General features: G+C 40.7%; 1 protein-coding gene across 4 annotated transcripts in view; it reads right to left on the minus strand.

Moving 5' to 3' along the window:
• LOC143906217 (uncharacterized) overlaps nt 1-13,528 on the minus strand; it is a 385,481-nt gene that overhangs the window by 295,883 nt on the left and 76,070 nt on the right. For all 4 annotated transcript variants that reach the window (XM_077422126.1, XM_077422124.1, XM_077422125.1 and 1 more), the window contains exon 3: nt 9,126-9,214. In XM_077422126.1, the coding sequence (XP_077278252.1) occupies nt 9,126-9,137 (12 nt within the window). In that variant the 5' untranslated portion in view covers nt 9,138-9,214. The remainder of the gene's footprint in view (nt 1-9,125; nt 9,215-13,528) is intronic.

A 13,528-nucleotide genomic window follows, 5' to 3' on the forward strand; every position in this document is an offset into this window, starting at 1 on the left:
AAGATTGAAATTTATTAGTGATTATCAACGGTGAGACAAAAACCTACGTGCGTTTACCTTAGTGTGATTGCCGAGGGTAGCTGGGAACGAAATTTGTTTGCCGCGAGCCGGAGTTTCGCCCCGTTGGAACAACGAGAGCGGGTCCAATGAGATCTCAATGAGATTAAAAAGTTGTCAACTGCTCTTTCCTTTCTTCATCTCGGCTATTCCCCGCGTTCCCTTTATCCCTGGCACGTTCCCGTTTTCGCGCCACTCCCGGGAAACTTTGCTAGTTAAAATTTCTCATAGCACGTTCTGAAAAGAAACCGTTCCCCGTTGCTGCTACCGCATTGAAGTCAAGCTCGGGGAATGCACCACCTGATAATAGCGCTCGGAGACACTGCCTGTCCGCATTTCCCCTCGAATTACCAATGTCTTGGTGGTACGAAGAAAAGGAAAAAGGAAAATAGGAGATGCAGCAGATATTCCAATTTGTAGTTAGCAATCAGCAAAATGGAAAACTATTCTTTAGAATGTTGATGTCGTCGTAATTAAAATAAAGTTGAAATAATCTTTCAAATAGTAAAGACATGTTTCAGTCCTGTCGTAAGAAAAGTTAAAAACGTGAAATCACCTATGTACCTACATATATTATAATGGATACATTAATTATTACATCTTTTAAATACCAATTCCAAAAATGTAAATAACTTAAGATTAAAATCGTTCGCGTGTAAAAAAAAACCGATGAACACAGATCATCATTAGTATCTCGTTATTTACGTATACATTATCGATCATATACATTGACAAATGTACCTCAATTTAAACACTTATATTAACGGAGGTTTGCATTTAATAGCAAGACGCATTCAGCGGAATATTATTTATTATATTAACTCACATAATTCATAAACTCATATGATTCATTAATCCCTTCTGAAGTATTTGTGCGAAATGGGTGATCCAACTTCAGTCTAACTCATTAAAGAATCTATCATTAAAATTAATTTCAAAGTGATCAATACGCGAAAACATGTTATATATACCCCCACATATGTATACCTACATTTTTACATGTTAATATTTCTCTGCGGTATTTACGGTATTTTTACGTCCGTGCGGTATTTAATTCAAAGAAAATATCGCGGCATGAGAGTTCTTAAATATATCGTGACCCGGTTTCAGGAAGTTAGGATTAATCACTTAGCAAATGCACGTACGCTCCGCCACTCGGTGGGTGGTCCAATCCATCTCGTGAGACTCGCAAGGAGATCGCGAGACCGCGAGACAAACTAAGCGTCGGTAGTGCAAACTGAGGCTGCGGAGACGCCTTTGAAGACGAAACCAAAGTTCTGTTTGCGGACACATTTCCCCGCTCGCGTATGCCGTGACGTATGTTCAAAGCAACGCACATTGACGCGTTGCAACTCTTACCTTATCTCTGATCCGCGCATTATCGGTGCCAAAAGCCTTGCTCCCCAAATAATTACATATTTAGCCATAGTTAATGTGCAGCCATAGGCGATAGCATTATTCGCCTTCGATTCTATTGAAGGCTATAGGGCTATAATTAGATCAGTTTGCTCACCGGGACAATATGGGTTATCGATTATGTTATTTTAATCGATGAATCTAACAACCTAGGCACTGTTAATTCGAGATTTAAACCATAATAAACTTTATGAAACCTAATATTAAATTATACTTATTAAACGTAATATTTTGAATTAATTTAAACTGACATCAAGTTAATTATGTCGAAAAAGAAATTCAAGTCGGTAATAGTAAACAGGATTAAGACTGAAAAATTGTTAAACCTTGCAAACGCAATGTCAACTTACGGAAAAGAACACGATAATGAAGAGTTAGATCGATTTACGTGGATAATCATAAAAAAGATGGAAGAATCATTCACATACGTGGTCACATACGCACGTGCGAAATCATTTCTGCATGTAACCAGCAAAGGGAAAGGGAAAAGCACAGTGTACAACTGTGCGATAAAAAATATATTTGCCGTCCCAGTTTGCTCCGGTTGGCGTAGTACGGCGAAAGCTCTTCAGTAAATCCAGCTTAAGGCAGCTGTGTAAACGTTGACCTATATTACAATCACAGCACCCGGAGCGTCCGCCAGCAGCAGTAGCAGCAGCGGCATCACCACCACCACCATTGGCATCAGCATCGCCATCAACGAGCGGCGTCGTTAGGACAAGGACTACAAAGTAACCCGATGTAATAGCACGCGGAAGAAACGTGTATAGTTCGCCCGGGTATACTAAATACGTTCAAGTCGGGTGTCACAATTATTTCTTACCGCGATATTCGCTCGACGAACCCGGCCGTCAAGAGGGCCCTTCAAACACCGTTTCTCTTGTATCGGTACCAGTAATCATCCCGCTCGCCTGCACAAACGAGAAACTCGCGCCCTTAATTAATGCAGAGGTCCGGACGTAGTTTGTGGTAGTGACTATCCTTCAACCTTTGAAATAGTGCAAACTCGCGCGAAAGTTTTCGGTCGCTGATTATATTACGAGGTCTTACCGCGGTATTTATGAGAACTGAAGTTAAACCGTTGGACAATGATATATAAGATATCGATCAAGAATGTAACTTTAATGGTTTTAAATATAAATTTATTAACGATTACAAATTTCGAGTGTATCTTTTATTCAATAAATACGATAATTAAATGACAATCAAATCTGCCATACAATTTTAAAAACGTAAATTATATTTGATTATTGAAATAACAGTAATTTGAATGATACTTTGGTATTTCATTACATTTCGTAAACTACGATGTATTACAGTTGCACGAACGATATATGATTAAAGTAACAGAGCTTTCTGTGTTTCGTTATTTACTTATTTATTTATATTCCTTAATGACCAATCCTGCCAATTAATCGTCTTGCGATACATGTGTATCCATCAACATTGCACTCGCGAATCTATTTTGTGCCGACGCGTTTACTTTCACGCACACTCGGACGCATCATACAGACATCGATGAGATCAGAACGTGTCGTGAACAAGGGCTTCACTTTATTTCTCTAGGCGGCTTCATCACCGAGATGACTATCGTCTAATCTTCTGATTGTGAGAAAACGACTACACTGCGGAAACGATACGGGATAAGCCGGGCTAAACGTACGTAAAGAAAAATGGTACAACTACTGCGCAAGTAGTCCGCCTCCACAACCATCCTCCTCCACCAACCCAACTCCCTGGCCCGCTATCTATGGTCCGAGGGTTGGGTGGTAAAAGCGGAGAGACACTTAAAGGATTTACGGGGCTGAGAACTCTAGACTCCGCTCGGATCGGCTCGAGAAGTACGGGCAAAACTAAGTGCACGCTTAAAAAGGAAAAAGAAAGTAAACGAGAACGCGATGTATATACGGTCAATTTTCCGTTGTCAAGTTAAACTTCCGATATATGCTTCGTTGTATTTGAACGGGTGTCAGTTTCGTCGCGATTCATCGATATTATTCGAAAATATCTTAGACAGGAAGTTCATACGATATACATAAGTATGTATTATAAATATAGTTAATTATAGATAAGAAATAATAACCAGATACATCAGTAAATATAATTAAAAAATGGTAAACGCGAAATAAATTTACTCTAAACTGTGCAATGTACACCGGGAGAGCGATGCACTATAAAGTACTAGAGAAAGAAAAGCTCTAATATTTGCCGATAAAAACCAAATATTTGGACATGCAACATACGTGGTAAGTGGCGTTATTTCGAAGGAGGAATAATAAAAGCCCGATAAACTGCAGCCCATTGTGCACTAGCTTGACTATCGTTTGAGAGGACGGCCCTTGCATCACCGGCATTGTTGTGGGCTGTAACACAAAGCTTTTCCTTCTCTCATGCACTCCCTCGGCACCCCTTGCCACTTCGCGCACCACCCGCTTCACCCTTCCCGTTCTCATTTCTCGAGGCTGTCTGCTGCCGAAGAGGATAACTCGTTCGTTGCAACGACGAAAAGAGCATTATGGACGGAAACTTTACCGCAACGTAATTTTCCTTGGAAGAAATTGCAGAACAAAGCATTAATTCGCTTCGAGATGTACGATAGCAGGCAGCCTAAAACACTTGCTCTAGTAATTTAGAATTATAATGCCGTTGAATTTTAATTTTTATAACGTCTGCAAAATTTCCGTACGTAAAAAGAAGTAAATACATCTGCGAGAAACGAAAGCGAGATATCTCCACGTGTTTAAGCGCGAGCGGAGCGTTGGATGTGAAACCAAGCAATCCCTCCAAGTTAGAAAAAAAGTTCGCTACTTTATCTCCCGCGGTTCTGAGAAAGAACTCACTTCATTGGTTTCGTGAGATGCTGCGAGCTAAGTCAGTGCTAACGTAGGAAACTCGGCCGAGCGCGGAGCAAGTCTGATTCCTTCTCTCCTCGGCGAATACGAGCGGCGCAATGAGCGGATAAGAGGGGGCCCAGGAATCTCTCTTTTCCATTTTCCCTGACTTCGTCGTGACGAAACGTTTGCATTGCACGTGTACAACATCGACCGCGGCGGTGGTAACAGACACCGAGCAAGCGAATGCGTGGGCGTGGAGAGAAAGGTCTCGCAGAGCCAAGACGGCCAAAGCCACTTGAGCATTCCGCGTAAAGCCACGTGGCGATGTTAAGGCCTCGCTAATGCACCCACCGCGCGTGTGTATACCTCGTGCAAAATTGTTGGCGCGTTTACTTTGTGCCGGTCCGGGATTCTGGAGCTCGCTTGCCGTCATGTTGCACGAAAAAAAAGGACCAACTAATGAGAAACGAGCGAGCGTGTAAGCTTATGAGCGTTACGGATGAAAAATACTCCAAAAAATTTTCTCGTTTTCGACGATATATGATATGTGAGCCGTATCTCGAAGTAGTAGGTCTTCCCAGCTCGGAATAACAAATTTCAGATGTTGCACATTGATGAGAATCAATATTTTTGTAAATACACCCACCATTTCGCGGTTATCATATTTAGCTTTGTAAATTTTACCTTTAAAAATGTCATGAATTATATTCAAAATATATTCTTGCGCGGCGATATCTCTGACAATTATGCCTACGCAAATATAAAAAAAAATTCTCACCATAATGTTTCCTACGCTATGCATGGATAAGCAGAATATGTAATTAAATAATGTTAATTTGATCATTTATGATAAGCACGAGCGAAAAATATCAACGCGCGACCCGTGGTTTCAATTGACACATTAATTAGGGACAAGCAGCGCACGTGTCTCGTTTGCATATATCGCCTTTATCGTCTCTGCATGTACTATACCGAGACCGGAACAACGAGAGAGGAAGGTTACGAAGGGGTCGCTGGACCGGCAGAAACTTATAGCAAACCTGGCTGGTAGGTAGAAACGGGGCTGAATGCTAAGCACGGCCAGTCGGTTACATTTGCTTGCCGCCCGGCTTCTTAATGAAAACCAACGGCATGGAAACGTCAGGTTTGCTTTGCCTTAAAATTGGAGGCACGACTCGCTTAGCACTGGTATTCCCAACGCAAACGGAATGAGGTTCAAATGCACGGCTAATTCGCTATGCTGTTTTACATATACCTTGCCAGCGATCAACTCTCTCTCGTTCTATACACGCATATCCTAAGTACATCGACGTAAGTGAGAATGCATTTAAGAAAAATACGGTTTTAACTTCATAAAGTAACGAATAAAGCGACGAATGCAGAAATAGAAAATCCAAGTTTACTACTATGTTTCGAATTCTAAAAAGTTTCAATTTTGTATAAACAATTTTCTCTATGTTTCTTCGGTCATTTATTATATTATCATCTTTAATATGGACAGAGAAGGAAAATTTAGTCGCTCCTGATGAACGCTGACACGAACGAGCTGCACGCTGTAGCGACAAGCAGTGGAGTGAGCCATAATAGCCTTCACGCGCGCGCGCGCGATTGTCTACTTCATCGTGACTACTTATAAAGCGATAAAGCATCGTCTCGCGAAAAGAACCGTACGCTCGTTTACCTTTTAACGATGGCGAGAAGCGCGAATGCAATAACTCGATGGAAAAGTAACCGGAAGAGCCGCCGTGTTGCTCGTTACGCAAGCGTCTACGCTTTTATACTCCCCGATACACTCGGCCTTAACTTTTTACTCTCTTCATCGGCCTTTACAGAAAATTAACGACGGCATGGCGCGGAGCGAGGCGCTCGATTAGAGGCTGAATATATTTATGTCCGCCTCCTTTATGCCCTCTCCCCATTTTCTGTAAGAGAAAGTGTTTATCCGCGCTTGTCTCGGCGAAAAACGCGATGTCCAATTATTTCTCATTATTCCCTCACTCATGTCAAACTTCATAGCTAACTTTCGCTTTTCAAACTTTTCCGAATAATTGTCTTTACGATGACGAAATAAATCGAACAAGATTGATAAAGAAAGAAACCAAAAGAAACACTTTTTCGTATTGATATCAATTGCTTGTCAATAGCTAATTAAGCAATAAAAGCAGATGTATGCAGGAATATGTAGGTACACAAGAAATATTAAATCAAATTTTGTAAAACTCACATTTTTATAGATTATAAATATAGGATCATCAGAATTAAAGGATTGGCGATGTGGTGCTTTATTTCAAACATCTCCTTTTATTCTTTTTAAATAAAAAATATAAATAAAAAAAGAGCTCTTTAACTTTCGCTATTCTCTTTATTATTATTTAATTAAATCTTGTTTCAAATTTTTCTCAAATATTTATTACACTATTGTTCGCGAAATCGTATGTATGATATGCGTAAATGTATGCGAGTATTCGTAATAGAGCTCGGGTCCGCGGGTTCGTTAAGCCTAAATGACGGTGCGGATTTGTCATCTCTGCGGGAACGAATATCTCTTGCGTGTCACAGACCTCCCAGCGACCTCGGAGTGGTCCACGGCGATGTAAAATTCGACGCTGGCGCAGGTGCGTGTCCCACGCGTTATCGACCAGCGATAAACACTAGACGATACATTGACGTGATACGCGAACACCGAGAACGACGGTAAGTCGGTCTCCCCATCGTTGGACGGCATGATCAAAATGAATGTTCACGTTGATAATGCCCGCGCTACACCGCCCGCATCTACGACAAATCGCGATACGATTCAAAAACGATTAGCGCTATCCCGAGTCTGCATTTGACCGCGAAACCGACGACCAGTCACCAGTCGCTTTCAGTTCCCCCATAGGATACGTCGACGGGGCGCATTCCATGTATCCACGTAATTATTTAATTCTTTAAAATACCAATCATTTCTGCATAAAACCGCAATTTCATCTTACCTCTTATGTCAACTTTTCTTTGTTATAATTTTTAATAGTTTATATGTTAGTATTATTATTAATATGTTTGTATGTTTGTGTGTATGTATGTATGTATGTATTATTTACATGTTAGTAATTTATATTCTCCCACATGAAAAAAAGTTGCGTAAAAATATTAAAAATATCAAAGAAACATAAAGCTGCTAAAATACACGCTACCATGTTAAGATAAAAATGTTGCTTAATACGATGCCCAGGCGTAATTCCTCGTGCCGATACACTCGCGTATCTTTCGTACCCTGTGGGTGCCCACACTCTCCGGATTCGATCGGGCGTTTCACGGCGCGATTCGAAAGCGATTAATATTATCCGAAGCTGCCGATACGGCTGGCGCTCCGTCACGAACGAGGAGAGGAGAAAAGGAAGCCGAAGCCGCGAAGCGGTGGCGGCGGAGGCGTCCGCAACCGGCAACGAAACCAATAACTATTAATCGAAGCGCCACCGCACATTCAGCAAAGTCGACGCGATTCGAACGCGCGGCAACCCTCGATTACATTCCCCGCACTCCTGGCGCGGAGCGTCGGAACACGCATGTATTTCAAACGGCGAACACCACCCTAAACGCGAAGTGCGTGTCAGACTCTTTACGGCCCTTTCATTTTGCGTCGCTCTTCCCATTAAGCACCTCGGCGTAATAACGTGCTGATTTCGCGATGTACGTATCTCTAAGGAAATACATCTTCAGCCCTTCAATTCCAGAGATATTCCCCGCATACCCTCGGAGTGCGCATTAATTTCTAAAAAAAGCATTAAACCTAAATGTCTATTCACACACATTTATATACTTATATAGAACCTCTATATAACTAAATAACTTTCAAATATATTACATATGCACATATATACGTATACATATATAAAAGATTTATACATTAGAAAAATAAAGACTGAAAATCGTAAAATACATGTATTTGCTATATTCTCAGCAAAATATGACTATTTTTCTATCAAGATAAAATATAAAATATAAAGAAGTAAAATAAATAAATACTCTCCACCCTGGCCCTATAACAATTCGAAGATCGCAATAATGTTGAAAGAGATCGAAAACCTAAAAAGGGGCGTTTAGATAAAATTATACTCGAATCTGGCATTACGTCTTCCGGTTACAGAGTGTCTGGTACAGATGGTAGGGAGGAGCCAGACTGACCGGTTGACGGGGTTATCAAGAGAACGTAGATAACGTCGTTCCGTCTGCCGTCCTTAAACTGTCACACGTAACTCGTGTGGCGACTTCAACCGTGTTTCTCTCCTTTCCCTAATCGGTAGACTGGCGATCGCACGTAAGTACCGAAGTGCGCGACCGGTTCGAAGATATACGACGGATGAATATCCGGAAGGGGCGGTCTGGAATTCTGGACTCCGTCCGAGAGACCACAGAACGAGAGGAAGAGAAAGAGAAAGAGAGAGCGCAAAGCGGTTTTCTACCTTCGTGAATGTGCACACATATCTATACACGCACGTGATGTGTACGAAAATGCACCTAACAAGAGAGACTTTAAAGTGCCTCTCGATTGTTTCAGATTTTTAGAGAAGTTTCTTTTCGATATCTATTAGTTCCTCCTAATTCTACAACTATTATAAAAATAGTAAAAAAAAGCTCGTTTAATTTAATATAGTTTAATATAGTCTAACAATAAGTCCAACCATACAATTAATCATATTATACTTTATAAAAAATCGCAAACCGAAAAAAATTTGTTTCCACGATTTTTTAAAATTTGTACGTACAAATATCTATATAAGATATTTAAGTTATATTAATTGATGGAGAGATATTATATATGTTTAACTCACTCACCGTTGCTGCCATGAAGAAATAAGGGGCGGCTTGGAGGGCACCAGTTGTGGCTTCAGTACACGAGCCATAGCAAACTGCCTTCTGACATTCTGTAACAACATAAAGAATTTTTCATTTTATATAGTAATGCAGTAATATGAAATCAGATTCGTCATGTACATAAAATAATTTTAACCATATGCTTGAAGTGTGTTCAAAAGCGTTTATTTTATCCCGAGCTAAAAATGTCGAGAAAAATTTGGTACTAGAAAATATTCGCAAGACAAATTTTGTTGGCAAAAAATGTAGTGAAACGCGAGCGCATATCGCGCAATATGTATATAGCGAATTGAGGAATTCAATTTTGTGCGTACGATATCCGACGCCGCGAGACCACAAAAGTGGTATTTTTGTTTCCGGGTCTGTAACACAATTTCGCAAGACTGAGCAATATAACGCAATAAATGGCGAGAGATGTTCCAATTTTTATAAGCAATTTTTACACAACTGTGCATTGTTTGTAAAAAATAACGAATAAAGTAAAAGATGTAAAGAGCGTGTTTTAAAAAAGTCTCACATCGCTGAGTTATATAACGACAATTTCTCTTCTCGATATTGAAAATTTGAATTTTCCGGAGTTTCTCATTTCGGTCACTTGCAAAAAACGCGAATTACACAACCGTGTTGTTACATGGAAATCAATTTCAGAAATTCAAAGGCGAATGAGTCCAACGAGAGAGGAAAAGAAAGAGAGAATGTGAGTGAGTTAGCGAATGAACGAGTGAGAGAGAATACAGAGAGAAAGGCAACGGATAATCGTATACTAATTGAGAGCAAATTCGCTCTCGCGTAACTGCTGTGCGTTTTAATTTAAAGTCACGCAAAAGCGTTCTAGCGTTGACTCATTCGGACACCCGAATAAAGAGTAAAAATATTCGCGAAGAGGTAAGTACTCCTTCATTCATCGCACGCTTTACAAGAACCGCATCGTACACGCGTCCCTGTAATTAAAAAAATTACGTCTTCTGGTCAAAGCCACTATATAGCATCGCTCAAAATCTCACTGCGACGATAAAACAAAATTGCCGAAATTCTGGTCGTTCCTTCGCCGGCGCCCGCGCCGATTCGAATTTTATTGGAATTTTATTGGAGATTCCTGTACGGTATACCGATGTGATTTAACGAATATATTGGATAAAGCGGAGGGAACATCTCGCACGAAACTATGTGTGCGATACGTCAAATCTATTTAATGTTTTTGCGAAATATATCCTATAAGAAACAATTTTGTTGTAACATGTGTACGTTATAATGTTATGATGAGAAAATATAGATACAATTAAAATATATCCACATGTGTTGCAGATTATAAATGTTAATTGTTCAAATCACGTGTCAGTCAAGTCACATTCGCGTTCATATCGACGCCAAAAGTATCGTCAAATGTGTCTTAATAAAATGACAAGAGAATATCATATATATTTGAAAATATTTCTGTAAGCGCATAATCTCGAAAACAATATGTTAAGTATTCAAAAGTGGTTCTAAATATTATGCAAATTATTGCAGATTTATAAAATATCGTAATAAATTTAAATGATAAATTCATAAACCTTATTATAATAAATTAGCGCGTCATACCGACGTAATAATCATTAATAATGTACGTATAATTTAAACCCTCATTTCATCCAAATTGCATCCGCGCGTTTTATCGTGTCTAATTGCAAGAGATTGCTGACGGCAGGATACGGTGTTTTCGACAGGAAGCACCGGACATTGCGCCGCGGAAAGAAAAACTTAAATCCAATCAATCCAATCAAAGACAACATTGCGCCCCGTTTCGCTCCCTTCGCTTTCGCTTCACGGAACTTGCGGGGTTCGCTGCGCCCGGTGCAACCCGGCAAATTAACCAAAGTTTCACACGCCCCCGCCAAAACTTGATACCCCTGGCACAGCCAATCAAACTTCGAGTTTCGGTAATCCCCGGGCCAAATACTCCCGTTTACACGTTACAGGTTATGGTATAAGACGGCCCGTTTCCTTGAGTTTCGCCGCCGCTAATACCCGGAGTTTCGGCCGCAAGTTGTCATCCGGTGGCGGTATGGCAGCCGGGTTACAATCGCGAGACCGCAATTTTCTTATCCGAAAAGAAAAAATGAATTAAAACTTACAAAAGCGTCTGTACGCCGAATAAATTGTTAAACCTTTTCTCTCTCTCTCTCTCTCTCTCGTACGGGATTACGTTTGCTGATTTCCAAATATAGGAGTTCTCATAGACCACCTACCATTCGTTAGTCGAGTTAATTAGTGAGAAACGTGTAAATAAAAGAAAGGCGAAAGAAAGGGAAAAGAAGAGTAAAAAGAGAAGAGCGGGAAATGTAGCAATCTCTATAAAACTACACGTAGAAGGAAACCGAAGGACCGAGTTCTAGCAAATAAAATTACTTAAAGCAAACGCATTACTTTTTCAGTGCCACTATCCGATCGCAATGACCACCCCGGTTGGCTACTTTCGATTCGAAAAGGAAGCACCCGATGTGTGTGTGTGTGTGTGTGTGTGTGTGTGTGTGTGTGTGTGTGTGTGTGTGTTTTTCATTCCCGTTCTTGCCCATAGGTGGCTTCCATCGGGGTCTCCCGCAGCCTCCCTCTTTCCGTCGCGTAGTTCCATCCGAACACAGTCACATGCATATGCAAATTTATTCTGCCGGTGCATTAGTGAGCGCGACGCGCGACTGTGTTCTGTATATGCGTGTATCAGCGCATACGTGCACATGTACTTGTACGATGGCACATTGCGTGACGCGTGTATGCGTATATGTTGCGGAGAACCATCGGCCATCGTACAGGCCGATCGCGGCGGAGAGGGTCATAAATTAAATGATGTAAATGCTCTGTCCACCCTCCATCGCTGCGAGCGGAGACGGCACACAGGGTTACCCTCTCGCGTCCACCGCCCTTCCGACTGGTCGCTGCTGCCGCCACCCCTTGTACCACCAGCTCTGACGATCGTCGCTCTAACTCCCTTTGCCTTGACGCTGGACCCTCCCGACTGATTATAATTATCGGGATCTACACTCCGGTCCAGTCTCATTCGCGCGGGGGGGGGGGGGGATAAAAACAAGTGAGAAAACGAGCGTATCTGTTACATTATTTTTCGCGAAATATGTGACGCACGAGATTGAAGCTTATCGCGATTCGCGTGATCCGATATCAAAAGAATCATTACGCGTAGATAATTTTATTTTATTTTATTTAGTCACACGTAGACGCGACAATGTTCATAATCAATGTCCTACATAATCAGTTTTAAATTAACTGAGGAGTAAGATATTATTAGGTATATCATTTTGATATTTTTGATACTTGATGTTTAACTCCCGCTATTACTATTCACCTGTTCGTTATTTCCTTCCATCATCGAGAAAATTTATTGATTTTTATTTATTGATTTTTTCTGCTTACTTTTCCCTCGTTCTTCTTGGGAAACTCACAAGTTTCGGAAACGAATCGGCACTTAACGGGGTTATACGAAACCTATGTTATCTATTTATTCCCTCAATATCCGGTTCACCGATATTTATCTCCTTTCTTTCCATCTTCGACCGTAGCGCGGAAGAATAAGTGCCCGGCAGATTCCCGCCGAGCGATCGATAAGCGCGAGCTCTGACCTGATTTCATCGACGTTAACTCGGCGAAGGAGCAGAGAACATCGAGTCCCGAGGCCCCCTTTCGATCGAGGAGATGGGAAGGATATCGGGCGTAGGATCGCTAAGCCCTGCTCTCAAACGGATTCGAATTTGATAGTATTTGAACAGCCCAACGTCGCTCTCGTAAATTCGGCACGCCGTTTGTGTATTCCTTCCCCATACGCCACTCTTGGCTCCCTTCTTCCGCGCGATCCGATATTTGGTTCGGCGCGGATAACCGCTATCGATTGTTGTCGCCCGCTTTCCTAAAGAATCGTATTTGCAATGATCCAGCAGTAACTTGTTCCCGTAAACGCGTTCAAACAGATCCAGATACAAACAAACGCGTCGATTATCGAAATACTTGGAAATTGCGGTAATTCAAATATCATTATTTACAAATACTTAACATAATAAATACTAAGATAATCACGTCCATCAATTAAATTCAGACTTATGATCGCATGTATAATCTAGTAGAATTTTATCAGAAATAAATTTATTGTAAATTATAATGGAAACAATCAGACGCGACTCGCCGCTTTATATTTCAAATCATCATATTAAGATATTTAAATAGCCTAGATATCTTTTTTCGATTAAATTCAAACATATCTTCGAGGTTACAAATCAATAATGATTATTTTTACTGATATCGAAAAAGAATTGGTTTAAAAAAAAGCAGTTCCTTTACATTTAATCTAAAACAATAATTCAGTTATCGCAATGGCTTAA

Source organism: Temnothorax americanus, unplaced genomic scaffold (assembly GCF_048541705.1).
Source record: "Temnothorax americanus isolate GAGA-0224 unplaced genomic scaffold, ASM4854170v1 Scaffold7, whole genome shotgun sequence".
Lineage (NCBI taxonomy): Eukaryota > Metazoa > Arthropoda > Insecta > Hymenoptera > Formicidae > Temnothorax > Temnothorax americanus.